At 41.3% G+C, this 25,462-nt stretch overlaps 1 protein-coding gene and 1 long non-coding RNA gene across 3 annotated transcripts in view; one reads left to right on the forward strand and one right to left on the reverse strand.

Moving 5' to 3' along the window:
- Positions 1–29: 29 nt before the first annotated feature.
- LOC144365421 (uncharacterized) overlaps positions 30–25,462 on the reverse strand; it is a 97,739-nt gene continuing 72,306 nt past the window's right edge. The window contains exon 4 of the long non-coding RNA XR_013423827.1: positions 30–20,378. This is a non-coding gene — a long non-coding RNA (uncharacterized LOC144365421). The remainder of the gene's footprint in view (positions 20,379–25,462) is intronic.
- Anxa13 (annexin A13) overlaps positions 4,857–25,462 on the forward strand; it is a 52,694-nt gene continuing 32,088 nt past the window's right edge. Inside the window, exons 1-2 of one of the 2 annotated variants that reach the window (XM_005316176.4) lie at positions 4,857–4,989; positions 6,138–6,260. In XM_005316176.4, coding sequence (XP_005316233.1) covers positions 4,975–4,989; positions 6,138–6,260 — 138 coding nt within the window. In that variant the 5' untranslated portion in view covers positions 4,857–4,974. The remainder of the gene's footprint in view (positions 4,990–6,137; positions 6,261–25,462) is intronic. The other variant, XM_040293687.2, reaches the window with a different exon arrangement.

Here is a 25,462-nt window from a genome sequence, read left to right on the forward strand (position 1 = left end):
ATATAGAAATTCAAATATAAATTCTAGGAACAGAAAATCCATATCAGTCTTGTTTGCTTTGGTAGTTGCAACAATTAGTACATCCAAAGTTCTCAACTGATGAAAATTGAAAGAACAAAAGTGACTATATACTATAAGGACTTAATAAACCTATATAGAATTCTAATTCTGTTTTATAAGGGAATTTATCATAAAATAAAGGTAAACCAATAGAAGAAAAATGAATTATTTAATAACTCTAGGATTGACTGTCTAACCAAAACTAAGTCAAATCCTTTTCTTTCTTAATCTATATCAAAATCAATTCCTAATGGATCAAAGATGTAAGTCTTAAAACAATAAAATAACTTGAAGACAGTGTATAAGAAGATTTAAGTATCATCATGTAGAAAAGGTTTTTCTAAGCAATTGAAAGAAAAGACTGATATTTGACTACATAAAAACTAACACTTTCAGGGGGGCGCAGTGGTGCACAGCCGTAATCCTAGTGACTCAGGAGGGTGAGGCAGGAGTTCAAAGCCAGCCTCAGCAAAAGTGAGGCACTAAGCAACTCAGTGAGATCTTATCTCTAAATAAAATATAAAAAGGGCTAGGAATATAGCTCAGTGGTCAAGTGGTCAAGTGCTCTGGGTATCTATCCCCGCAAAAAAAAAAAAAAAAGAAAGAAAAAAAACAACTAATGTTTCACACATACACATATACACACTCAAAACATAAACAGAGACAAAAGGCAAACAAAGAAACTGGGGAGAAATAATCGTTACACTTGACAAAGGCCTAAGTTCCACTATAAATAAAACGTTTCATAAATATAAATGAAAAGACTAATAACTAAAAAGGAAAATTGAGGACAGCAACAAGTAAACCACAGAAATATCCATAAAAATAGCTCCAAAGGAATGGAATGTAGAAGTCTAACACTATTAAATAAAGGACATAAAAATTAAACCATAAAATAATGAGTTTTCATTTTTGAAATTAACAGAAACGGAAAGTTTAATATTAGTGTTGGCCAGTAAGTGAGGAAATGAGCACTGGCATATTATTTTAGGGGGTGTACATTTTGTCTTTGGGAAGTAAGCCTCCTGGGCCAGCCGATCTCTGACAGCAGCCCAGCATCTATACTTTCATGTGGGGAGCAACTTGGCAACATCAATCAGAATTTGAAGTATATATGAAAAATATTCATGCAAAAAACCAAAAACAGGTTCCTAAGTGAACTGTAATGATGGACTCAGGCTTGGTTCACAACTATAATGGATTTCCATCCTGCCACCAAAACAGAAATGTGCCAATGTCATGCATCTCCTGATATAGGAACATACAAGGCCTGAAACCAGTCAAATGCATGGTACAAACCTATTTATTGAGAAAAAGAAGAGACCAGAGATAAACAGAGAAAGAGGAGGAGAGGTAAACAGACAGACATGGCTATTTGTGGATAGTTCAATTCTGGAAGGATTTGCAGGAATCTCCCTGGGAAAGACTCTGGGAGGTCAGTGGGCTTCGTTTTCACTGCACTTCTTATATGATTAGAAAAAAATTACCATCTTCACATATTATTCTTTAAATTTAAAAACTAGCTAGGTTGTAAAAATGATGACCTAGCAGAACCTAGTATAGCCATCATAAAATTCTCTAACAACGACAGTGATAAAGTAGTAAATAGTAAGATTTTTCATTCTACTTGGTTAATGTTTTTATTATTAAAAGGTGTAAATTTTTTAAAGAACATGAAAGAATCATTCTAACAATTCAGAAGTGAGTCAATTTTAGCCTTTTAGTTGTGAATAATATACAACTTAGAAAGCCTATATTTTAGTTATCAGTAATTTTTTTCTTGAAGTTTTATTTATTTTCTAATTTTAAAAGCAACACACGAGTTTTTTAAAAAAATTAAAGGAAACTATAATTAAGAGAAATGCAAAGAAGAAAAAGTATCCATGGCCTATCAGTAAAGATGATCATGTTAGCACTGCAAAACATTTCCAGGAAATATGAATGTGTGTGAATGAGTGCATTTATGTTTGTTTGTTAATTTTATTTTCTTTCTCAGATTTCTCACTAATCAGTATCCTGAGTGTTGAGGTGACTCTGCCTTTTACAGTTGGAAGCCAGCTGACTGAGTGACATTCTTTACTCTCTCCAGAAGCTGAAGGAGCCCCAGTACATCATTCTTCTTTGAAGGTCTTGTAGAACTCAGCTCTGAATCCCTCTGGTCCTGGATTTTTCTTAATCAGTAGGGTTTTGAGGTTGTCTTCTATTTCACTGCTTGAAACTGATCTGTTTAAATTGTGTATGTCCTGATTCAGTTTGCATAGGTCATATGTCTCTAGAAATCTGTTGATGTCTTCAAGACAAAGAAGAATTAACATCAATATGCCTCAAATCATTCCATGAAATAGAAAAAGAGGGAACCCTTCCAAACTCATTCTATGAAGCTAGTATCACCCTGATACCTTGGTACCAAAACCAGATAAGACACATCAAGGGAAGAAAACTTCAGATATTTCCTTTTTCATCATGAAATTTAGTAATTTGAGTTTTCTCGCTCTTTCTCTTCATTCATGTGGCTAGGGGTTTATCAATTTTATTTTTTCAAAGAACCAACTTATTCTTTTGTCAATTGTTTCTTTTGTTTCAATTTCATTAATTTCAGCTCTCATTTTAATTATTTCCTGTCTTCTGCTTTTAGTGTTGATTTGTTCTTTGTCTAGGGCTTTGAGATGTAATGTTAGGTCATTTATTCATTGACTTTCTATTCTTGTAATGAAAGAGCTCAGTGCAATGCACAGTCCTCTTAGCACTGCCTTCCTAGTGTCCCAGAGGTTTTGATATGTTCCATCTCTATTCTCGTTCACCTCTATTTTTTATTTCATCTCTTATTTCTTCTACTATCCATTCGTCTTTCAATACTATTTAGTTTCCAGTTGTTAAATTAGCTTCTTTTTTTCAAATTTAATTCCATTATGATCTAATAGAATGCAGGGTATTATATCTATTTTTTGTATTTGCTAAGAGTTGCTCTGTAGCATAAAATATGGTCCATTTTAGAGAAGGATCCATGTGCTGCTGAGAAGAAAGTGTATTTGCTTATTGATGGGTAATATATTCTGTGTATGTCTGTTAAGTCTAAATTATTGATTGTATTTTTAGTTCTATAGTTTCTTTGTTTAGTTTTTGTTTGCATATCTATAGAGTAGTGAGAGAGGTATGCTAAAGTCACCCAGTATTATTGTGTTGTGGTCTACTTGGTTCTTAAAATTGATAAGGGTTTGTTTGATGTACATAGATGCTCCATTGTTTGGGGCATAAATATTTATGATTGCTATGTCTTGTTGTTGTATTGAGCAGTATGAAATGTCCTTCTTTGTCCCTTCTGCTTAACTTTGGATTGAAGTTCACTTTTTTTGACATAAGGATGGAAACCCCTGCTTATTTACAATGTCCATGTGAGTGATATGGTTTTTTTCCCATCCTTTCCCCTTGGGTCTGTGGATGTCTTTGCCTATTAGGTGAGTCTCTTGGAAATAGCATATTATTGGGTCTTGTTTTTTTAATCCATTCTGCCAGTCTATATCTTTTGATTGATGAGTTTAGGCCATTAATGTTCAAGGTTATTATTGATATATATTATGAAGTCCTGGTCATTTTTATTTATTTCTGTTTTTTAATTTGAATTAGTTTCTCCTTTGATTGATTATTCCCTTAGTGTAGTTTATCCCTTTGCAGGTTTTCACTTTTTTAAAATTTTATCTTCGTGCAATATTTTGTTGAGAATGTTCTATAGTGCAGGCTTTCTACTTGTGAATTCTTTTAACTTTTGTTTGTCATGGAATGTTTTTATTTCATCTTCAAATCTGAAGCTTAATTTTGCTGGGTATATTATTCTTGGCTTGCATCTATTTTCTTTCAGAATTTGATATATATTTTTCCAAGTCTGGATTGAGAGATCAGCCATTATAATGTGTCTTGGTGGGAGCCTGATGTAATTTGGGGTCCTGTAAGTCTCTTGTATTGATTTTCCATTTCGTTCTTTAGGTCTGAAATTTTTTTCTGAGATTATATCTTTGAAAAGATCACACATTTCTTTGGTTTATATCTCTATGCCTCCATCTATCCTGATAAATCTTTAATTTCGTCTTTTCATGTTGTTCCATACTTCTTGGAAGTTCTATTCATGGTTTCTTAACATCTCATCTGTATGGTCAACTTTATTTTCAAGATTACATCTTTTATCTTCATTGTCTGAGACTTTGTTTTCCAAATGGTCTAGTCTTATGCTGATGCTTTCCATTAAATTTTTAATTTGGTTTATTAATTCCTTATTTTGAGGATTTCTGCTTGATTTCTTTTTAGAATTCCCCATCTCTTTATTGAATTCACATCTTTCACCTCCTGAATTTTATCTCTGATTTCACTCTTTACATTGTCCTTTACCTCACAGATCAGTTTACCTATGTACATTCTAAACTCCTTCTCTGACATTTCTTCCACTGTGGTGATTCTATTAGATTCTATTGTTGGTGCATCGGGTTTGTTTGGGGAGATTTTTCCCTTGTCTTCTCAGGCTGTTTGTGTGTCTGCCCATCCAGCCATGTGGATCTGAGGCAGTACAGTTCCTACCCTATAGACGGAAGGTTTCTACTACCTTGCCTTTAAGTGGGAGACAAATAATAACAGCAACCAATGCAAACAATATACAGCCTTAAACCAAATAGCTCCTCCTAAGACGTCTACCGTTTATCATTAGTAATTATTTTATCTTAAAAGACGGCCTATCAATGCAGCTTGGGCAGTTTTGCTCATTTGTAGCCATGGCCACTCCCTGCCCATCCTCAACAATGTATTCAAATCCAAAGCCAGAAGTTACTCATTAAACACCAGAGATACTGCGCCCTGGGAAAACCATTATAAACTTCCTCTGTGGGAGGACTGAACTCTTAATGCAACACAGACCAACACCTCACGAAAATGGGCAATCATCATGTAAGTTGTTTTTCACTGATTTGGGGAATTAATCTGAATTTTGGTTAGCTGATGGAAGAATTTAGACTATGAGGTTATAGTAACAATTTCATGCTTTACCACTTTGATTACCTTTTATTGTGGGTGTTAGCAACAGCGTACCATGCTTTAAAAATGCCTTTGGAATATGTTTCTTCCCCATTGACTAAAAATTCCTCTTAGAGGGTGCTAAAGAGAAATGTTTAAAGTAAGGCAGTAAACAGTGCCTTGCAGAGAGCAAATGGCTGAAGGTACATTTGTGAATGTGTAACGAAAGCTGTTTAGTTTGTGGCAAAGTTGTCCAAAACTTAATAGACTGCGCATTTGGAGTTTTGTGGGAAAGATGGTTCATCCTGCAAGGATCAGTAGGCCAAGGCAAAAATGCTCCTGCAAGGCCATATCATTTGGATTGAAAGGTGAAACTATTCCAGCCCTGCCTTTAAAACAGCATCAAACATCCAAGTATTTACAAATATCCACGGAATAGATTGAATATTTTACTTTTTCTTTTAAAATGTCTAGGCTTAGGCTTTGTGAATAGTGTGTCTATAACTTGCTAATGACTAAAAATGAACTAAAATATTACCACTTGGAACCAACTATGCACCAGACAAGTAAGAGTTGATTATTGACGTTTTACACTGAAATATGTCTATCTAAAACAATTCCAATGAGCAGTTTGATGAGGCTTTGTGCATCTACTGCAGCTTCTCGCACCAAGTTGATACGTTGCATGTCTACCAGGAGGAAAAGGAATAACCTCCCAAATCCCCTGGAAACTCTGGCTTTGTTTTTAAGCTGTTTCCTTTACTAAAAGTATCTGAAAAGAGCACTCAGATGCTTACAATCCCACAGATATTTTCTACAGAGAGGCATTATTTTTGAAATCATCCGTAAATAGCGCTTTCATACTAGCCAGAATTCTGAAGCTATCCACTCAGAGTATCTTTCACAGAAACTGAAAACCAGTTTTGAATGGCTTCTGCAGAATGCAGAGGACCTCAAGAACAACCCTTTGGCTCTTGCATTAGCATCTTTGGAGGACAATTTTGCCTTTGGAAAATCAACCCCTTGTGACAGACTTTGACAGTGGACCAGCATTTTTATCTATTTCTGTTTTGACTCCTCAGAGCCAGTCTTACTCCCTCTCAGAATGCAGTCAAGAGTTGCCCAAAGGGGACACCCAACCCTCGGCAGCCGTGAAACCTGTCAGCCACCCATCAGGGACTGGAAACCCAGAGGCCCCAAAGCCCGTAAGCACTTTGTTTTGCCTCCCAATCATAGGCTTCTTGTAGACCCAGTATTTCTCCCAATGACCTTTCAAATTAGAACTCTCCCACCCTGTTCCTCCAGGCTGAACATTTCATCATCAGGCATACCTTCCAAGCTGGGGGACTTTCCGCTCGGAAATGTTTATTACAATATTTGCAGCTAATATAAAAAAAATGTAATCTGGGAGCTCAGTTTATGTTCCCAGCGGTGTCCCATTAACATCCCCCTAGACTCTATACTTAGGTCACTGTGACATCTCAGAAAGCAGTAAGGAATATAACATGTGCGTGAGGAATAAAAACACTCTAACAAAGTCAACGCAAACCCTTTCTAAAGGACAAGAAGGTCTCAGTCATGGCTTAACATAATTGCATTAGAAAGTTCCTTGAGTCTGTACAAACTCAAACTAGAATGCTGATTTTGAAGCAACCACAGAACCAAACAATTTACCAATTAATTCCTAGTGAAATATGAGTCAATGATGTTTAAATGTATGTTACTGATTTTGTGTAATGAACAATATTATTTTATTAAATTAAAAGGCTGTGCTTAATGTAAAACAGTCCTTGTTTCTATAAAATGGCTTCCTTTGAGTTTTAGCACGTCTTAAATATGATGTGGTGTGACTTCCTAGTTCTATGAGGGTTTCTCGTACTGAGAAACTGTTATTTGTAATGCTCTCTCTAATGCCACTTGGCCTTCTCTTGGCTCAAACGTGTGATTCTTATGTACATTCTCCTACTTTTCTGTGTTCTTTAACTCCTGTGACAATTAAATGAAATTTGACATATACACAATTATAAATTCAAATGCAAATGCAGGCATTGAAATCACACGCCAATACTTTGTCATTCTGAAAGTATCTTTTACATTCATTTGTAAGTTATTATGAGCATGGAATACACTAATTTAAAAGTCTCCTAGAAAAGTTTTAAATCCCAAGAATATGTCACAGACCAAGGTCCATAGATAACTATTTGACAAATATTTTTTTAAAGTCAGCAGAATATTGGCCAGGAAGTACATTTTCCAAGGCACTGTGATCTAGAATCTTAGCCAGTTCTGAAACTGAAAATTATTTTTGCTTTGCAGTTTCCTCATTTTATTTTTTGCCATCATGAATGATTTTTTTAAGCCAAAGACCTAGTGTTTGTGAGTAAATTATTTGGAGCAGCAATAATCAAGATACTGGGTTATTATCATCTGCAATATCACACAATGTTCAAAGAGTGCTTGGCCTGATGGATATGTCCTTGTGCTCAGTGAGCTTCACAGAGAAATAATATCCAATAGGGGAGAAAATTGGCTTATGTTTAGCTTCAATTCTTTTTGTGTGGGTTATTTTGAGGAGAATTATTATCTAGAGAACCAAGCTTGCCTTACCATGGGAGTGTTGCATAGCCATGGAATATGGGTAGAATGACAGGGAAAAAGCATAACTGAAGGAAGCCAATGAAAATGTGAAAATAATTGAACTCAAAAGGACAATGATTTCTGGGAAATCATTTGCAAGGCTGATGAGACTACAGGTTTGCAACTCAAAGTGTGGTCCCTGGACTAGTATCAGCATCACATTGCCTGGGCACTTGCCAGAAGTGCAGAATCTCAGGCCTATCTCGACCTATTGAATTACAGCCTGCATTTTAGCAAGATCTTTGAGAGCATCTTGTGCACATTAAAGTTTGGAAGCACTGGACCCAGGAGCAAGTTCTCCAATTTGGCTGCATATTGGATTCACCTGGAGAGTTCTAAACACCACTGATGCCTGGGTTCTACTGCCAGAGAGTGTGAATTAATAGTTCTGGTGGTTTTCCTGAACATCAGGATTCGTAATTTCTCCCCAAGAGGGTCTAACACAGTACAGAGTTTAAGGAAGACTGAAGAGGTACATAACACTGACCTTAGAGAACAACTTTGCACACTGCTAATGAAAGCAGGTGTAATTATGAATGCTCACAAATGAAAATCGATTTGTAAATGTTATAACATCTGCTTAGTGATCTCCAAGGTGTTTGTGAACATGCCAAGCTAATAACTTGCTTTTGCCAATATTTAGCCAACATAAATATTGTCTAAAATGGAGAACAGTTTGGGGATAGTGGCAGGTGAACACCAGGCAAGTTTAGGTGAAGGTAGACCAGGGGCACAAGGGAGATACATGCCAGATGGGGAATAGGCCCTGATTCCGGAGAAAAGAAAGGAGATTCCTGGGGAAGAAGGGAGACTCCAGAGGCATATAAAAATGTAGAGCATTTGGAAGAAAAATAAGTATGGCTTTAACCAAGAGTGTGCATTAAAATGTGATCCCCAAGCCCAGAAGAACCCCCAGCGAACCCCAAGCAGAAACCAAGCTAGACCATGCAGTCTTTATTTGAAGAAAGTTTGTCCTTCAAAACACCACCATGGGTATAGGAGGACAAAAAAAGGACCTCTGATGTCAAAGTACCACATGCATACCTAAAGCACGCCTTCATTTAAAGACGATTCATTCAGTCTAGCTTATTTCAAATGCAATTGCACAGTCCGAGCTTTTGGGGTTTCTTATGTAGGTAGATAAAAAGCAGCCATTGTAAGAAGTGGCAAGATGGCTGCCAAAGACAGATAAACAGGCAGAAGGAAGAACACGCAAACTGAAACACTGACACAAGGATCCTAAAGCTGCAGGAGCCTGGGGTCACTTAGTGTAAGGCACAGAAAGCCGCACAGCCCCAGGGCACCTGCCGGCATCTCTGCTCTCAGTACAGCAAGGAGAACCAGAAACCCCAGGAAGGACTGCCGCTGACATTTACAAATCAGTTCTCATTTGTGGGCATTCACAGTAACACCTGCTTTCATTAGCAGTGTGCAGAGTTGTTCTCTAAGGTCAATGTTATGCTCCTCTTCAGTGTTCCTCCAACACAACTGGAGGTTTAAACAGAGCCTGCTGAGATGCTGATGATAACTGACGTGTCTATTCAGTGCTTAATAGACTGTGAGCTGTTTTGAGGGCATGAACTCTGGTCCGTGCAATTTGAAGGTTTTCAATATTTCAAGCAATACATGAATTACATCACTTCTGACAATCCTAAAAGGGCAATACTGTCAATATTACCTGTTAAATATGAGAAAGTGAGGCAAAGGGAGGTTGAGTAATTTGGACATTTAGTAAGAAGTAAAGCTTGGATTGGGGTTTAGCAGAAGTTCTTTACATTGTATTGGTTTCAATAAAGCCTCCTATTAAAACAACTAGAATCTTACCTTTTAGCAGGTAAACTAGAGAGCTGGGTTCTATCCTCAGAATGTTGGTTCAGCAGACACACTAAGGTGAGTCTGAGAATTTGCATGGGATGAGTTCCTCAGTGATGTTGATGCTACTGGTCCAGGTACCACACCTTGAGAATCACCGTTAGGCAACTAGGGAATCCCAGCCTCAGACAAGGGAACGACAAGGCAGAGCTGGTTCTGCATGGACCATCTTGGGATCTGATGGAGGTTGGGAGATGAACAAGATGGGAGGTAAGCAGAGTATTTGGGAGGGGGCAGTGATCCTGGAGAGGAATGAAGAGCCTCTTCCTCCCACCCGCCAACTAAAACAGTGGCAATGAAATTGAGAGAGGAGAAAGACTGGAATGTGAAGTAGACCTGAATTGCTAATGGATTGGATATGGGAGGCCAGGGGAAATGAGGACAGCAGAATGACTGCTAGGAGTCCCGCCTTTGTACCCAGGTAGACTGGTCCACCACAGGAATGGAGGGCAAGGTGAAGGCTTGCTAAGTGGGAGAGGAGGTTCAGTGTTGTGATCTGTTGAGTTTGAGATGTCTTGTCTGGGTATAAAGCCCAAGGGATGAATGTCTGAAATTCAAGAGAGAAGTCTGGGATTGAGGTAATTAGGGAAGTAAGAATTCAATTGTTTTCTCTGTTCATTATTTAAACCACCAGTATGTGCTTGATTACAAGTGGCACAGTACCTGACCAACAGTGGCTTAAATGACAAGGTCATTTCATTGTCAGCCCCCACGGGAAGTCTGGAAGGAGGATGCCCAGGTTGCTTCAGCTCCTCAGTCATATCGCTAAGGACACATCGTGTCTGCATTTTCATTCTGCCACCTGCCATGTGGCAGAATGCAAGATGGTGATCTCATGTGATAGAGTCACAAATAAGAAGGAAGCGGATAGAGGGAAAGTGACCTTCTCCTCGGACCCCACTCCCCAGTCAGCAAGGAAAAGCTGAAAAGGTTCAAGCAGACCGTCCTTTCCACCTCCCTGGCCAGAACTGGTCAAACCACCAACCCTAGACTGGCAAAGGGGAAAGCCGTGACCCAGGAGTTGTCCCTGGGCTGAGCAGATCATCTTGATCACCGTGTTCCCTCCTCCCCGACTCTCTTCCCCCCATGTTGTCCACACTCTCTTCTGAAAACGAACTCTTGCTTTTGCTGTTCAATGTGTGGGGGGCAAAAGGGGCTGGAGGGAGGGAAGCCTGGCCACAGATGGACCAGGTGCCACTTAGCTCCAGCTTAGCGACTTCAAGGAGGGGACAGCCATCCCTTGGTATCTGTGGAGGATTGGCTCCAGGGCCTCCACCCCCTCCATGCCAAATCCACAGGTGCTCAAGTTCCTTGTACACAATGGCATGGGATTTGCATGTGACATATGGACATCCTCTTGTGCACTTCCAGTCATTTCTAGATTAATGTCTACATAACACCTAGTGCCACATAAACAGTTATTCTCTACTGTCTCAGAAGTAATATGAGAAACATCTGCACATGTTTAGCACATATGCATCCTTTTTTTCCCCAAATATTTTTAGATTAGTGGTTGACTGAATCTGCAGAAGGAGAGTCCATTCGGAAGAAAAGGCTGACTTTATCTTCTTCCTCTCAGTATCTACATATAAAATGTCAGAGGAGAATTTTGGTTGGTTCAGGTCATGTCACTACTGCTTAGATGATCCCTGGTCAAGGTTGATTTTAGGTATTCTTGGGGGTGGGGACATTGCCGTGTCATTACTGATTTCTTACAACAATTATTTTTATTAACATTACTTCTCCTCCCACAACTAATTCTAACCCTTGGGGAAGACAGAAAGGGAACGAAGCCTGGAATATCTGATGGAAAGGAAGTGAAACTATTCGCCCTCCAGGTGATGGGGCTTGGATGTTTACAGTGAGTATGAGGAGAGAGAGAAATGTTAGAACAAATTTTAAAGAAAGAATGCATGGATTTGGATCCAATGCACATTTAAACTGTCTTACCAGAGGAAAGAATAACATTCATTGTTTTAATATTGATTGAGACAGGAATTTGCTCAAAGCAAATTTAGCTATTTCACCTCATTTCCTTCTCTGCAAATCAGGACTTGTTCCTACACAGTTGCTTATATCTCACTACACAGCACATTTGATACCGTGAGGTCTTTTTCAGCCCCGGGTATTTTCTCTTTTCAATTCCATCCGCCCACTTATCAATGGTCCTTGAGGATTCCAGAGTATACTAGTCTCTCTCTCTCTCTCTTTTTTTTTTTTTTTTTTTGTAAATAATGAATCCCACGTTTATACTCTCGACCGAGTTGGCAAAAGAGAGCCCTTGGCACTCTAGGAAGGAAGTGGGCCATTTCTCTTTAATGAGAAACGTGCTTCATTTTCTATGACTCCCGGAGGCACGGCCTCTCACAGCTGAGGAATGGCCGCCATCTCTCCACAGCCACCTTACCCTGAAGCACACTTTTGTCAGTGAAATACATCAGACACTGCATATCTGGAAGTTAAACACTCTTCAGAGGTCTCTCACTCCCAAAACAATCTATGACAATCTCAGAGCAGACTGTCATTTTCCCCTGGACACAAATCTTGTTTCTAGATAACGAATGTTATTCTACCTCTAGCAGAAGTTTCAAGTTCTCCAGCCGAACCCAGCACTAAAGGGCCCTCAAAGGACTCAAATGAGAGCTGTTACATGGCCATGACAGCCTTACAGAGAGCTGGGATGCTCACAGCAGTCATGACGCAGACTTAGAAATGGGAGGTGGTGACAGGCTTCTCGCTTTGGTCTCATCTCAACTCACATTCTTCCTCCTAGTTGCCTTATCCTGCTCCTACTCATCTTTCAGATTTGTCCTCTGGGTGACTTTACAAAAAATTAAAGAGAGACATCGTGGTCCACTTCTGATCTGCCTTCTTGTGTAACCACAGCAATTCCTTCTTGGCAACTGGAGGCCTTGCCCTTAACAGTACCCATGGGCCACTGGAAGCTCGGCCTCCTCGACACCTTTTAAAGTAACATGTGGACAGAATTGAGGCAACCATTAGGCCAGTGTTATAGACCTTTGGCACATAGGACCTCAGCACCATTGGCATCTGGGCCTGGATAATTCTTTGTAGTGAGGGGACAGTCTTGGCATAGGTTGTCTAGCAAAATCCTTGGCTTTTGTCATTAGGTATAATAGTATCAATCCCAACACCATTTGTGACAAGCAAAAATGTCTCCAGATATTGTCAACTGTGTCCTAGGAGGAGAAATTGCTCCTGATTGATTGAGAGCCACTGCCTTAGACCCAGACCTGAGATGAGCAAGGCAGAGGGGCAGAGGTGTCTCCATCATGTCTGTACCTCCCTGGGTCTCCACCAGCAGCACACATTCCACCCTTGAGGCCCTGGAACTCCCTCACACTTATGCTCTCTCTTGTCTCCGGGGGAATCCAACTACTGCTGGAGGTTGGCTCTTGTTCTCCTGTTCAGGAAGCAGCAGCTGAGGTAGCAGCGTTTCTCCCAAAGGCTGTCAGCCCACACCAGCGTCTGATGGCCAGGGCATTAGGAAGACTTCCTTTGGGAACATTGGGGAACCCGACTCCTGGGCTTCGAGCTGAGGGTTTCCCACCTAGATGAGCAGTGCTGGCCTGAAACACTCAGGCCTTGATCTGCTCAGCTCTCCTCTGCTTGGGAGTTGTTCCCCAAAGGCTGCCCGACTTGGTGTCCCCATACCAGAGCTCAGTGCACCGCAGGCTTGTTATGTGGCTTGCCCTTCTGAGTCCCTCACCATGACCTGCAGGAACAATGGTGTCACCACATTGAGGCAATAGATGTTAAAGAACGCTTAAGGTCAGATTTCCTTGCTCCTGTCCAATTCCACAGTCAGCTTTGATAGTAAAAATCACATTGACATATATCACCCAGACAGTATATAGCCCAGGGATGCTGATCTTTCTGGGAAAATGACCTAACTGTACAAATCTTCATCAAAAAGTACTAAAATGCCAGTGAAAAGCAATCCCAAGTGTAGAAGAAAGGTGTTCCTCCTGCCTGCCTGCCTTCATTTCAGTCCTAGGTGTTAAATTCTGGGGTTCATGCCTGTTTGGCAAGTGCTCTACCACTGAGTTACAGCCACTGTCTTTTTTATCTTTTTTTAAAATTTTGAGACAGACTCTTACTAAGATGATGAGGCTGACTGCAGACTTGGAGTCCTCCTGCCTCAGCCTCCTGAGGAACTGGGATTACAGGTGTGCACCACCATACCCAGCTGAGAAAGGTCTTTTTTTTTTTTTTTGCATCTAACAAGTTTCTCTCATTTTCTAAAACACATAGTCAACATATGTAAGTCATACTAGGCTCTGATCACATGGATGTTTTCCTACTTTTGGCCTTATTTATTAATATTCCTACCCATGTCAAGTGACAATCAGACTCTTAATAGTTGAATGTGTCACTTTAAAACTGCCTTTCTAAAGAAGGGATTGATGGCAATGAACAATTCTAGAACATTCCCAGCACCCTTCTGATTAGGCAGAGCTCAGGCTTCCTGACACACTTTCCTACTTTCCTAGCTCTCTGATCCATGCTCAAGATCAATAAACTTCTAATGGATATAAGTGGGAAGGGGATCTAAGAACAGGGAGAGCTTTGCTCTTAGTTGGAGTGATCGTGGAGAATCCTAATAAAAACAGAGCAATAATGATGTCATGAAATACAAAATATTCTTATTAGATACAAACTACTTATATATACCCAACAGAGTATACTAAAAAAAATTTGGTAGATTTTTTTGGTAGTTTTATTTTTTGCTCATACAAACATTTAAGTGGGTTTTGATTTAAAACAAGACCAATAACAAAAAAGCAAGACTTTTCACCATATTTTTGTCCTAAGGAACCATACCCAAGAAACAATCAACTTAATGAAAACAATATGTTACTAATCACCCAAGAGTCATGTTTAAAATGTGAATGGCCCCTTGATTCTGCTTCAAAATGCACATTAGTCTCTACTAACATGCCTGAGGAAATGTCACCAGGATATTTTTTTGGCTCTGAATTCCATGAACTTTAATTAATAGAACTAATTGTTCTATTAATTATTGTCTTTTACAATACTTTATTCACACTAGTGAGCTTCAAAGTCCAAATGAATAACCAGTCAGAGGCAAAAGAACATTGTCCTGACGTTGTGGGAGACTCACATAGAGATACAAGACTCCAGGGTTATCAGCAGGAAGCAGTGTTTACTAATGCCAGCTCCGGCGCAGCGGATTCTTATCCAAATGCTGAAACTTCAGCATGGAGGAGCATAGCCTTATATACTTTTGCCAGTTTTCATTTACATATTAGTTCTTTGTCTCCCTTATAAAATAATCCACATTATCTGGTTGGGCATTCTATGTCTAAACTACAAAGTGGCAACAATGTTACAACAGAATTGTAGAAGGCTCCTGTTGATAGATGGCACCACGTTATCTTTTTCTTTGTTCTGAAAAAAATCTCTGCCCCAGGAGAGACAGGAGTTAGGTTTTTCCATAAACAAGTATTTTATTTTTAAAGCAAGTAGGTGACCCAGTGCAGCTGACTTAATAACCAGACTTCTGCAAAATGAAGGGATTAGATAGATTCAATGTTTCCCAACTTTCAGACTTAAGCCTGACCTCCATGATTTTTTTACCAAATATATGCATCATCCGTTCTACTAATTGTTCTATTAATTATTGTCTTTTAATCCCCTCACTTTTTTACCTATATCAATTTACATTAAAAGTTAAGTTTATATTAGCACTATAAATGGGGAACTAGTGACTGTTCATACCAAAGTGCACGAGTAAAGGAAAGCAAAGGAAATGTTGGCAAATTTCATGTTGCCACCTAAAGGCTCAGATCCTATCACTTGTTCTTTGTCTTAAGAACAACAACAACAACAAAAAAAAACTGTTCAGTTGTTTGCATGGGATAGAGCAGAAGATGACAGAATAAAATTTAGGCCTTGTGGGTCACACAGCCACTACTACAAATACTCGACTCTGCCATTATTGTATGGAAGTAGCCACAGATCACATATAAATGAATGAGTTGGCTGTTTTCCCATAAAGCTTTATTTTAAAAAAAAATGACAAGCTAGTACAATTTACCATCCTGTAGGTGAGAAGAGTGAGAGATGCTGGTATTGCCAGGCAAAGATGTAATGAGAAGAACTGGGAGTGAATTTAATAAGGAATTCCTTTTTCCAGGCAGCCCATAGGCTTTAATGCCTTCAGGGTTCCATGACACCCTATTTGAAAAACCTAGGTTGAATTTCCACCCTAAGATCCTATTACATCCTCTTGTCTTTGTCTAGCATCTTAGATAAGTCTTACCTGTGTAAACCCTCAGTACATTTTTATATTTTACCTTCATTGGGACTTCAACAGGGAAAGTTCCCAGAGGGTTTTGTTAGACCAATGGCTCTGAGTACTACCTATACGTTAGAACAGTCTAGAGAGGTTTTTCAATGTCCCTTGTATATTCCTCAGAGGTTCTGACTCAATAGGACCAGGATGGGACTCAGCTATCTGTATATTTTAAAGCATCCCAAATGATTCTTATGTGCAACCAGAACTAAAAAGATACTAATCTCTCTGTTGGCCAGGTCATTTTTCCAGGAGTGCATTCTTCCCTCCATATGTCATTAATTCTAAGAGCCCCAAGTTCTAAACCTGTTGCTCCTCCAGGTGGGGTCTGATTGACCCCTTCCTGGCACTCTGGCTAAGGTGACTGCTTCTTTTCAGTCTCTCCTCTTCATCATCCTAGACAGCTTGACCTTATTCTTGCTAACCGTCCCCTTTCTCTGCCCCTAACTGTTGCCTCTGACCCCATGGCAAGATGCAAAGGCAAGGTAGGCAGTGTATCTATGATATACAAAGGAAGATGATGCATCCTCTCCTGGGAGGAAAGAGAGATGGCTTGCACACACAGAGAAGAGTTCCTTGCTATCCAATCTCATATGCTTAGACTGACAGGATGGAGCTCAGCTGTCCTCCATTAATGTATAAACACTGACCCTGGGTCTACAACATGCCAGGTCTACAACATGTGTTAGGACTAGGGCTGTGAAAATGAAAGGTGACATGAATCTTGCTCCAATAGGGTTATGGTCCAGGGAGAGAGAGACTATGGTCCAGGGAGAGAGAGCGATAATAACGTATCTTAAGGGAGTCAGATAGAAATCCCTGGAGAAGAATGTAAGCACCAAAGAGAAAAGCATGCTAGACAATGCCTTGCATCAGCACTCTTGGGAGAAAACAAAAACTAATTGGTGGTCTTTGCCAATTTCTGAGGTATAAGTACTGCCACCATGGCTGATTTCAAATCAACAACATGATAACACTGAACCCAGAATTTGGAAGGAGGTGTGCAGAATGTTCTTATGCTCTTGCAAAGTCAGCTCCAGGTAGGCGGGTGAACCATTCTGGTTTACCTAGAACTGCCCCCAATTTTGGCACAGAAACTCTCACATTCCAGAAAACTCCTCAAGCTCGGCTACCAAATATTTCATTCATTCACTCTAGCACTCCGTTAACAGAAAGTCCTCAGTTCTTCCCAAGGGGCTCAGGAAGCATTTCAGAATGGAGGTGAGGCTTCAATGCATTTCCCCCTTGTAAATACAGTTCCCCACACTTGCCCAGGAAATCAGTGCAGACCGAGTATTTAAAACATGGAGGGGCATGGGGCTCTAGGCACAGATTCTGTCATTCAAGTGACAATTTACATATTAAAACATTTGGCAATTTATCAGGCTAGAAATCAGTCCCCCAAAGGAAGTAAGAAACCGTGGCCATTCTGTTGGCCTTATGACACTTCAGTCTTGGAAATACTTTTGCTAATGTTCCACCCCTGGTGTACCTGGAACATGGTAGTACTCTAGCTAGGATCCCTCCTTTACTCTAAGGGTAAAGTTTTTCAATCAAAGGGGAACTGGCAAGTTTAGCATGAAATAGCTCTAAGGACATTTCCTCCTCCTCCATCTCTTCATCTCCTCCTCCTCACTCTGCCCCTCTTCTCCTCTTGTGAGCCTATGGAAAAGCAGAAAACCTGCTCCTCCCCAATCATCTGTGGGTCATCACAATGAAAACCCTGCTCAGCACTCTCTGGTCACCATGTTTAATTTTCTGAAGACTGTGCCGGGTAGGGTAGGTATTAGTCCCAGTATACTCATGAGAAGCAGAATATAATATTCCATTTAAACTAGAAGGAACCTCGGGAGCAGAATTTGACAATTGTGCGTGTCTGGCATACAGTCTGTCCATGGAGGATGACTGTCCATTTTGCCTTGAAAATGGTGGGAACTAGCTTCATTTTTCATTTTGGTTTCCATTTTCTCATCAGCAAAAACATCCCAAAGTTATACAAGAGGTTCTTGTCTTCCCTAGCCAGTGGACAAGTTTCGAGTCTCAACCGATGTTTCTGTAAAAGGCCAGCTTTCTAAGAGTTATGCTGAGCTTTTCTATTATTCAATTTAATGAGAAGTTGATGAGAAGTCAGTAGTAGGGTTTCTGGATCCAGGCTGTGTGGATGGGACTCCCCATTTCACCACTTATTGGCCACAGGACCTTGGGCAAGTTATCAATCTCACCGTGTCTTGATCTTCTTATCTGCACAATCGCAGGTTATAATACATACTTCATAGGGTTGTTGTGAGGGTTAAATGAATTATTATACATAAGTTGTCTAGACTGGTGCCTGGTATATAATAAGTGTTCTATAGCTTGTTGTCATTCATAATTTTAAGGTTTTTTCCCCCCACAAATCTCTTTTAGACTCTTAGCCCCTGCCATTACTTAAGTACAAAGTGATTTCCAATTTAAGGCAAAATTCTATGATCAGTCATTTTGAGTTTATTGTGGTGTTGAAGTCACCACATGAAGCACTGTGGAAGGGGCTCATTTACCAGGAAACAGGAGAAGACAGAGGAAGTCATTGACAATGACACTGAGCACTCCCTGTGCCAAGCACTTGGCCACGTACTCTGAATACGTTCCTCGTGACAACACCTGGGGTAGACGTTACTATCCCCACCTTCCAGATGGCAAAACAGACTAAGAAAAGATAAGAGGGAAAGATTAGCTCTATTCCTGGTCAAAGGTAGATATCCCTGAGGCAGGAGGCGGGAACACATGTGAAATCAAAGAAGTCCCTTTGAGGGACCTCCATGTCCCCAACTCTATACTGTCCCCAAACTCTGTACAAAGCAAGTTTATAATGGAATATTATTCAGCTTTAAAACAGATAGAAATCCTGACTCTGGATGAACCTGGAGGACACCATGCTCAATAAAACAAGCCAGTCACAGAAGGACAAACTTCGGGGGTCCTCTGACACAAGGAGCCTAAAAGAGCCAAACTCACATGAGTAGCCAGAGTTGACCAGAAAACAAGGGGAGGAGAAAAGTGGGGTTGATTGGTTAATATAGCTGTTTAGTTGCAATTACGCTAGATGAATTTATTCTAGAAAACTCTGTACAACATGTTGTTTCTGGCCAAGGATACTACTGTGTCCTTAAAAAAGTTTTGTGAAGAGGGTAGATCTCATGGTGAGTGCTCTCCCCACACACGATATACAAAGGGATACATAGAAACTTTGGAAGGTAATGGGTGTCTATTATCTTGATTGTGGTGATGGTTTTGTGGGTAGATGCATTTATCCAAATGGATCAAATTGTATACACTAAATGTATGTTGTTTGTTGTATACTAAGTTTATCTTAATAAAGTAGTTTAGATATTTTTCATGAATTTTGTTTAAAAAAAATCTATCAAGGCAGTTTTGGCAGAATTGTCACATTGGCTGGCGGTGCCATGACCAAACAAACAGTGCCATGGTCACGGGTAGCACTGAGGAGAATTCAGGCACCTCAGAGCCTGCCCCAGCAAAACCTCCACCTGCCTCCTCTTTGCTCCTGCTTGGTAGATGCTGCCTGGTTCTAATCCCGGCCTTTCTTTAATCTCCTTGGCCTCCTCCTCTTTCATGTCAGCTCCAACAGCAGCTCTCTGTAGATCAGTGTACAGCAAGCACTCTGCCCTCTGCTCCCCGGCGCTTCCTAAGAGCCCTCTTGGCTCCGAGTCTGGATACCAGGCAACCACTTGCAAATATTTACTGAGCAGAGTGCAGCAAGTCAGGACTTCTGAGGAACTGCACTGGAAATATTAGACAATCCAAGTGCCACTCCCCTTACACTTTTCATCATCCTTCAGAGTTTACAAATGACCCTTACATCCTTATGTCACTAGGCATCAAACTCCCTACGTGCCACCAACTGAGTGCTCGCTGTAATCCAGCACGGTGCTACTCCAGCCCCAACACGACCGCATTCAACATCACACTCCAACAGGAGCAGGTGGGTCTCCACCTTAAAAATGAGACAATTAAGGCTCAGAGAGATGGGTCAGCCCGCCAGAGTCATCACCCAGCAAGGGCCAAAGCATAGTTGAACACAGTAGATGGGACCCTCAGGTCTATGCAGTATAGACCAATGTCACCTTCAGATTTAAGGCAAAATTGTTTGCAGCCCAATAGTACAGTAAGCACACGGGCACACCAGCCTGAAGTGTCATGCTGGGGTCCCTCCCAGCCATCTCCTTCTCTCACCTCCACCCCTCCCTTTTTTACTTTTTGCTTGCTTAACTCCTTCTTATCTTTCAAGTACCATAGCAAATGTCCCCTCCCCCACAAAAATTCCTTTCTTGTCTCAGTTATTTGCACCCAAAGTTCTTGCAATCATTATTTCTCTACTTATCTGCTTATTTCCCAAGGACAAGGACTGTGCTTCCTGGATTGTTGTGTCCCCATCACTTAGGATAGTGCTTGGTGCACAATAGCTCTTCAATACCTGTTTGTGAAGAAAGAGAAGAGGCAAGAGAAACAGTAAGATCGAGGAGGGAAAGGAGGAAGGAGGAGAAGAAAGACAGGGCAAGGAAGAATTCAGAGCAGCGTTTAATTTGCTTGCAGCATATTTTTCAATGAATCCCTATGTCGCTCATGAGCTACTGTATTCTTAGTGTCCAATATTGATGCCATCCAAATAGAAAATCAGGACATGAGGATTGACAGACATGAGTGCCCTTAAAACTACGTCCTAGACAATATTTGCTATCCTATAATACAGAGAGAAACCAATATATAAACTATTGCTCTCGGCCAGCTCCGTGAACTTCATCCCCAGAGTTTGCTGCAACCTGGAAGAAGATTTTTCTAGAATGTCCCACTTCATAAATGATAAGACTTCCTTGCCCTGGTAATTGACTGGGACCGAAGGCCTTGATTGGGTGTCTATCTTGCATTCTGGCCCTCTGGCCGGGGATATCAGGGACTTGGTCCAAGGGTCTACTTTCCTCTGGGGCACCCATTATACTGCAGCAGGGACCTCTGGGTAATTTCACAGAGCAGGTGTTTCAGCATTCTTTCTCCCCCAGGTGACACTGCTCCCTAAGATCATCGCATCTCCGTTTATTTTCTGTGTGTCCTTCCTCGAGAACAATGGGCCACTCTCTTGTTTTAGGTATAAGCACAGAGACTCAGAAAGTGGCATGTATACCTTCTAGAAGGAAGAAACTTCAAGACAGAAAGTCCCCGCTGTACAAACAGGGGCTGCCTCTGGTAGGGCAGACAGTACTCACTTCCATTTCCAGTTATTCTGGGATGACTGGCAAGCACCTCCCCAGGATTGTAGCCCTGCAAATTTCAGAGCCCTGTGAGGTGTGAATTCTCACACTTGTTGAGTAAAACAGCTAAGGACGTGGGGTGTTGGGGTTTCATCCCAGGCCAAAGACTCCACAGCCAGAATTTTTAACCTCTTTACTGCCCTGGTGCAATATGAGAGAAAAAATACAGGTGAGAGAACAAAATGGACCTGTTGGGTGCCCTTTACAAGATAAAACTTCTCAAAAAAAAATGTGTTTAAAAGAGTCCAGAAAATTCATTGCTGATCTGCCATCATACATTTATTAAGCACAGGCTCTGCTAGGCTTCATTTTAGATGTTTGGCATGAATGACTTCATATAAATTCTCACAAGAGCCTTATGAGGCAGGCACTATTATCCCCATTTACCAAAGTTTGGTAACTTATCCAAGGTCACACAGCTAATAAGTAGTCATGCCAGGATTCAGATTCAGCCTGACTCAAAAGCTTTTTTTCTGAAATTTGATTTCTGTATCTTCAGTGTTCACCTAATATAAACTATGATATGATATTGTTTGGAGTGTTGTGAGATATAGAAAAAAATATATATATATATATATAGAGAGAGAGAAACAAGTTTGGAACATATCTAGATAGCTTCCAAATTTCTTGAATCAAAATGTGCAGAATTAGGGGCTGGGATTGTGGCTCAGCAATAGAGCGCTCACCTTGCACAAGCAAGATCCTGGGTTCGATCCTCAGCTCCACATTTTAAAAAAATAAGTGAAATAAAGGTATTGTGTCCAATTACAACTAAAAAATAAATATTTTAAAAATGTGCAAAATTAAACATCTATCTACATATAATATATATGTGTGTGTGTGTGTGAATATATATCCTTATATATCTATATATCTTTCAAACTTGTCAAATTAAAATATATTTTATTGAAACCTGCATAAATATCACTTTATGAAGTTTTGTAATTATTATTATAAGACAAAAAGCCATAAGGTGGCCCAAAGAACCAGGGAAGGACTAACACTTACACAGCTCCCCATGAACCTGGCTCTTGAAATGTTATTCCATGTTAAGCCTCAACCCTTGAAAAGTGGACTCTAAACCCCTTTTACTGATGAGGAAATGGTGGCCTGCAGGTTAATGACCCAGGTTTCCATGGTCACTAAGGGACAGAACCACATTCAAAGCACAATTCCTAGAGGCTCCCAGCCCAGACTTTCATAACCATTGTTATTGGCATCTAATTTCTTACGCCGTCACTGTTTCCTGGGTGTCTGTGCAAATGATGTTAAAAATCAAACAGAACACAACAAGGCCTGTAGCTCTGCCTCCACAGGCTTGAAGATGGAAGGCAAGAGGAGTCTCCCCGGCTCAGGAAGCACTTGACCAGGTGCTAGTCTCCAGGGCGCCCATTCTGGACCTGACTCAAATTCCCACTCCATGTAGAAGTTCTGCTCAGTGGCTTCAGGTTTAAATTAAATCTCCTGCTTGGCAAGCTGGCCTGAGGCCCCAGAGCCAGCTGCCTGCCCTTCCAACAATGGACAATGGGATGGAATGCAGCCCTAGACATCCAGAGAAGTGCTTTTCCAGCTCCTCTGAAGGAGCCACAGCACACCCTGGCCAGGACACTGGCATCCCTCATGAATGCAACCATTGTTGAGGCAGCCGCAGATGCTCAGAGGGGAAGATTCCAGGCAGCTCTCTCTCTGTGTCGCTCATTTTTAAATCATCACATCACATGGTTCCTTGGCTCCAACACCACGTATCCTGCTGTTACAAGGAACAAGACTGTGTTCTCTTCTCCAGTGGATTAGGAAGGATGACCAACATGACAAACAGTGGTTCCTACAAGGAGCCAGGGGCCAGTGACCTCAGTCTGCCCTGCTGCTGGCAGTACCTCTGACATAGACTGCTACCTGCCATTATCGCCAAGCAAAAAAGATCTAAGTCTCAGCAGCAGGTCCATTCCTAGCACATGAATCAGCACCTGTCCACTGCACCCCCCAAGCCAAAGGTCACGGACTAACCTTTAACCTTGGATTAGCAAACTGGACAAGTTCAAAGGGTCCTTTTCCCATCTCTCAGCTCCTACAGTTTTGTGATATTTGGATCATGGGACAATCTTACTAAAACAGGAAGGGGATGAGGGCCAGGAATGTCATTTTATATCTGCCAGAATCAGAAAGTCCTGGTTTGGCCCTGGCTCCAACCCAGCCATTGCTTGGCCAGGGGATCTCAGACAAGCCTACGCTTGGCTGCTACAAACCCACACAGCTTCTTTGTACAAAGAGGAAAAGGTGCCCCTGAGTGGGGAAGCAGCCCTGCCAGCTCTGGTTGGCAGGTGTGACCCCAGCCCTCGGTGCCCTCAGGTAGGGCATAACCTGCACTGCCAGTTGCAGAGCCTGTGTGTTTCCATTTATCAGTGAAGTGGGACTGATAGCCAGTGTCCCACCGCATTCCCTGCCCTGAGGAGACTAGCAGGACCCCCAGAACAGTTAGTGAGTTAGTCTGTTAGTAGGTTTCTGGTTCCGTTCTGCCTTCCTTCTGAAGCCCTCCAAGATACTTCCAATGAAAAGCAAAGACCCACACACACTCAGTTCTGAGATTGCAACTTCCACTTTCTCTAGAATTTGATGGAAAAGCCTGGTGGGCCTCTTAGGTGCACAGCCTGTACAGTCTCCGAGAGCCCTGTGCTCAGAAGGGCTTTGTGTTGGGTTTAATGCTGTGGCATCACTGTGTTAAAATTCCTTACTTTCTGAGCAAGGGACCCTGCACTTTCACTCTGCACTGAGCTCTGCAAAATTATGTAGCTGGTCCTGTCAGCAAGCCTTCAGAGACACCACATAGCTTTCCACACCCCACAAAAGTTTTGGATAAGGAAAATGGGACATGTCACCCCTCTGCCTAAGCACAAAGACCTTTGACATAACTGGAATGTGAGAGGGCAGTGGCCAGGTAGAGCGTGTGCTTCAGCTGGTCAACTGAGCTGGATAAAATTCTGCCTCCTGCAAGGCTTCAGACAATACCCTCACCCATCTGAGCCCAGGTCTCCTTACCTCGAAGGTGGCCCACTCATGCTTACTCTTCCCTGTGAGTGATGAAAAAAGTCTAGAAACGACCTGGCACAGGGCAGGTGTTCAAAAAAATTGTCAGATCCCCTCCCAGCTTGTTTCAGGAATAGATACCTCAAGATGGACCAGGCCCTTGTGTTTCAAAAGGCAGTGAGATGATCGGTGGCCCTGCAGACCCTTTGGCTCAGGAGCCCATGATTCTCCGTTAACCAAGACCTCCTCCAGACCATGTCTATTAGGACACTTGGGTTGCCAGGGCAGAAATCCAACTCATATTAACTTAGCCAAAGGGGAAGTTTGTTAGTTAATGAGGCTGGGGAAGTACAGGAAACAGGCACTGCTGCATCTAAGCATGTCATTCCCTTTCTGTTTCTCCTTCTCTCTCCCTCCCGCCCTCTCCACCTCTTTATGTTGTGGACAAGATGGTTGCCAACAGCCCTAGATGCACAGTCACAGTGGGGAGACACATATCTCTCTCATTATACTAGCCAACGGAGAGACTCATGGATACGGTGTGGATCATATCTTCACTCCTAAACCAATCACAACTGCCAGAGTGACAGGGCAGGTGCCCACAACAGTGACGGAGACTGGACCACGGGGTTCCAGTCTCATGACTCTGTGAGATCACATAAATGGGGGAAGGGGCATTTCCCAAAGGAAAGCTGAGGTCAGGCAGATAAATGCAACATATGCTCTATGTGGTTTACCATCACTCCCTCTAGGAGACAAAGGACATGACAGGAGGGGGAGACCAGCAGGGGAGGTTCGGGAACTAGCACTTAAACCAGCCTTTGCTGAAGGACGGGAAATATAGGCACACGTGCTGCCTCACAGAGGAAAGGGAGGCAAGGAACTGAGAAAACTCTGGGTGTGCTCAAGGTCACTAGCTGCATAACTGCGATTAGCCTCACATCTTTAAATTTTTTAATAGCAATACGTATATTTTTATAGTTATCTTCTACTTAAGCAAGCAACACTGGTTTTCCAGCTTAGTGCTAATAAAAGTCTCTTTTTAAAAATTAACTTTAAGTTAAAACAAAGTAGGTCTGTTGAAAGAAAAATAATAAATAATAATGATATCGACATAGTAACTGTGGATACATTAGTACATGTATTAAACCAAAGGCTGAAGTATGGGACATGGCTCGGCATATAAACAGGACTTTTTTCTCCCCAAAGAGCACTAAAACCCCAAAAC

Source organism: Ictidomys tridecemlineatus, chromosome 7, assembly GCF_052094955.1.
Source record: "Ictidomys tridecemlineatus isolate mIctTri1 chromosome 7, mIctTri1.hap1, whole genome shotgun sequence".
Lineage (NCBI taxonomy): Eukaryota > Metazoa > Chordata > Mammalia > Rodentia > Sciuridae > Ictidomys > Ictidomys tridecemlineatus.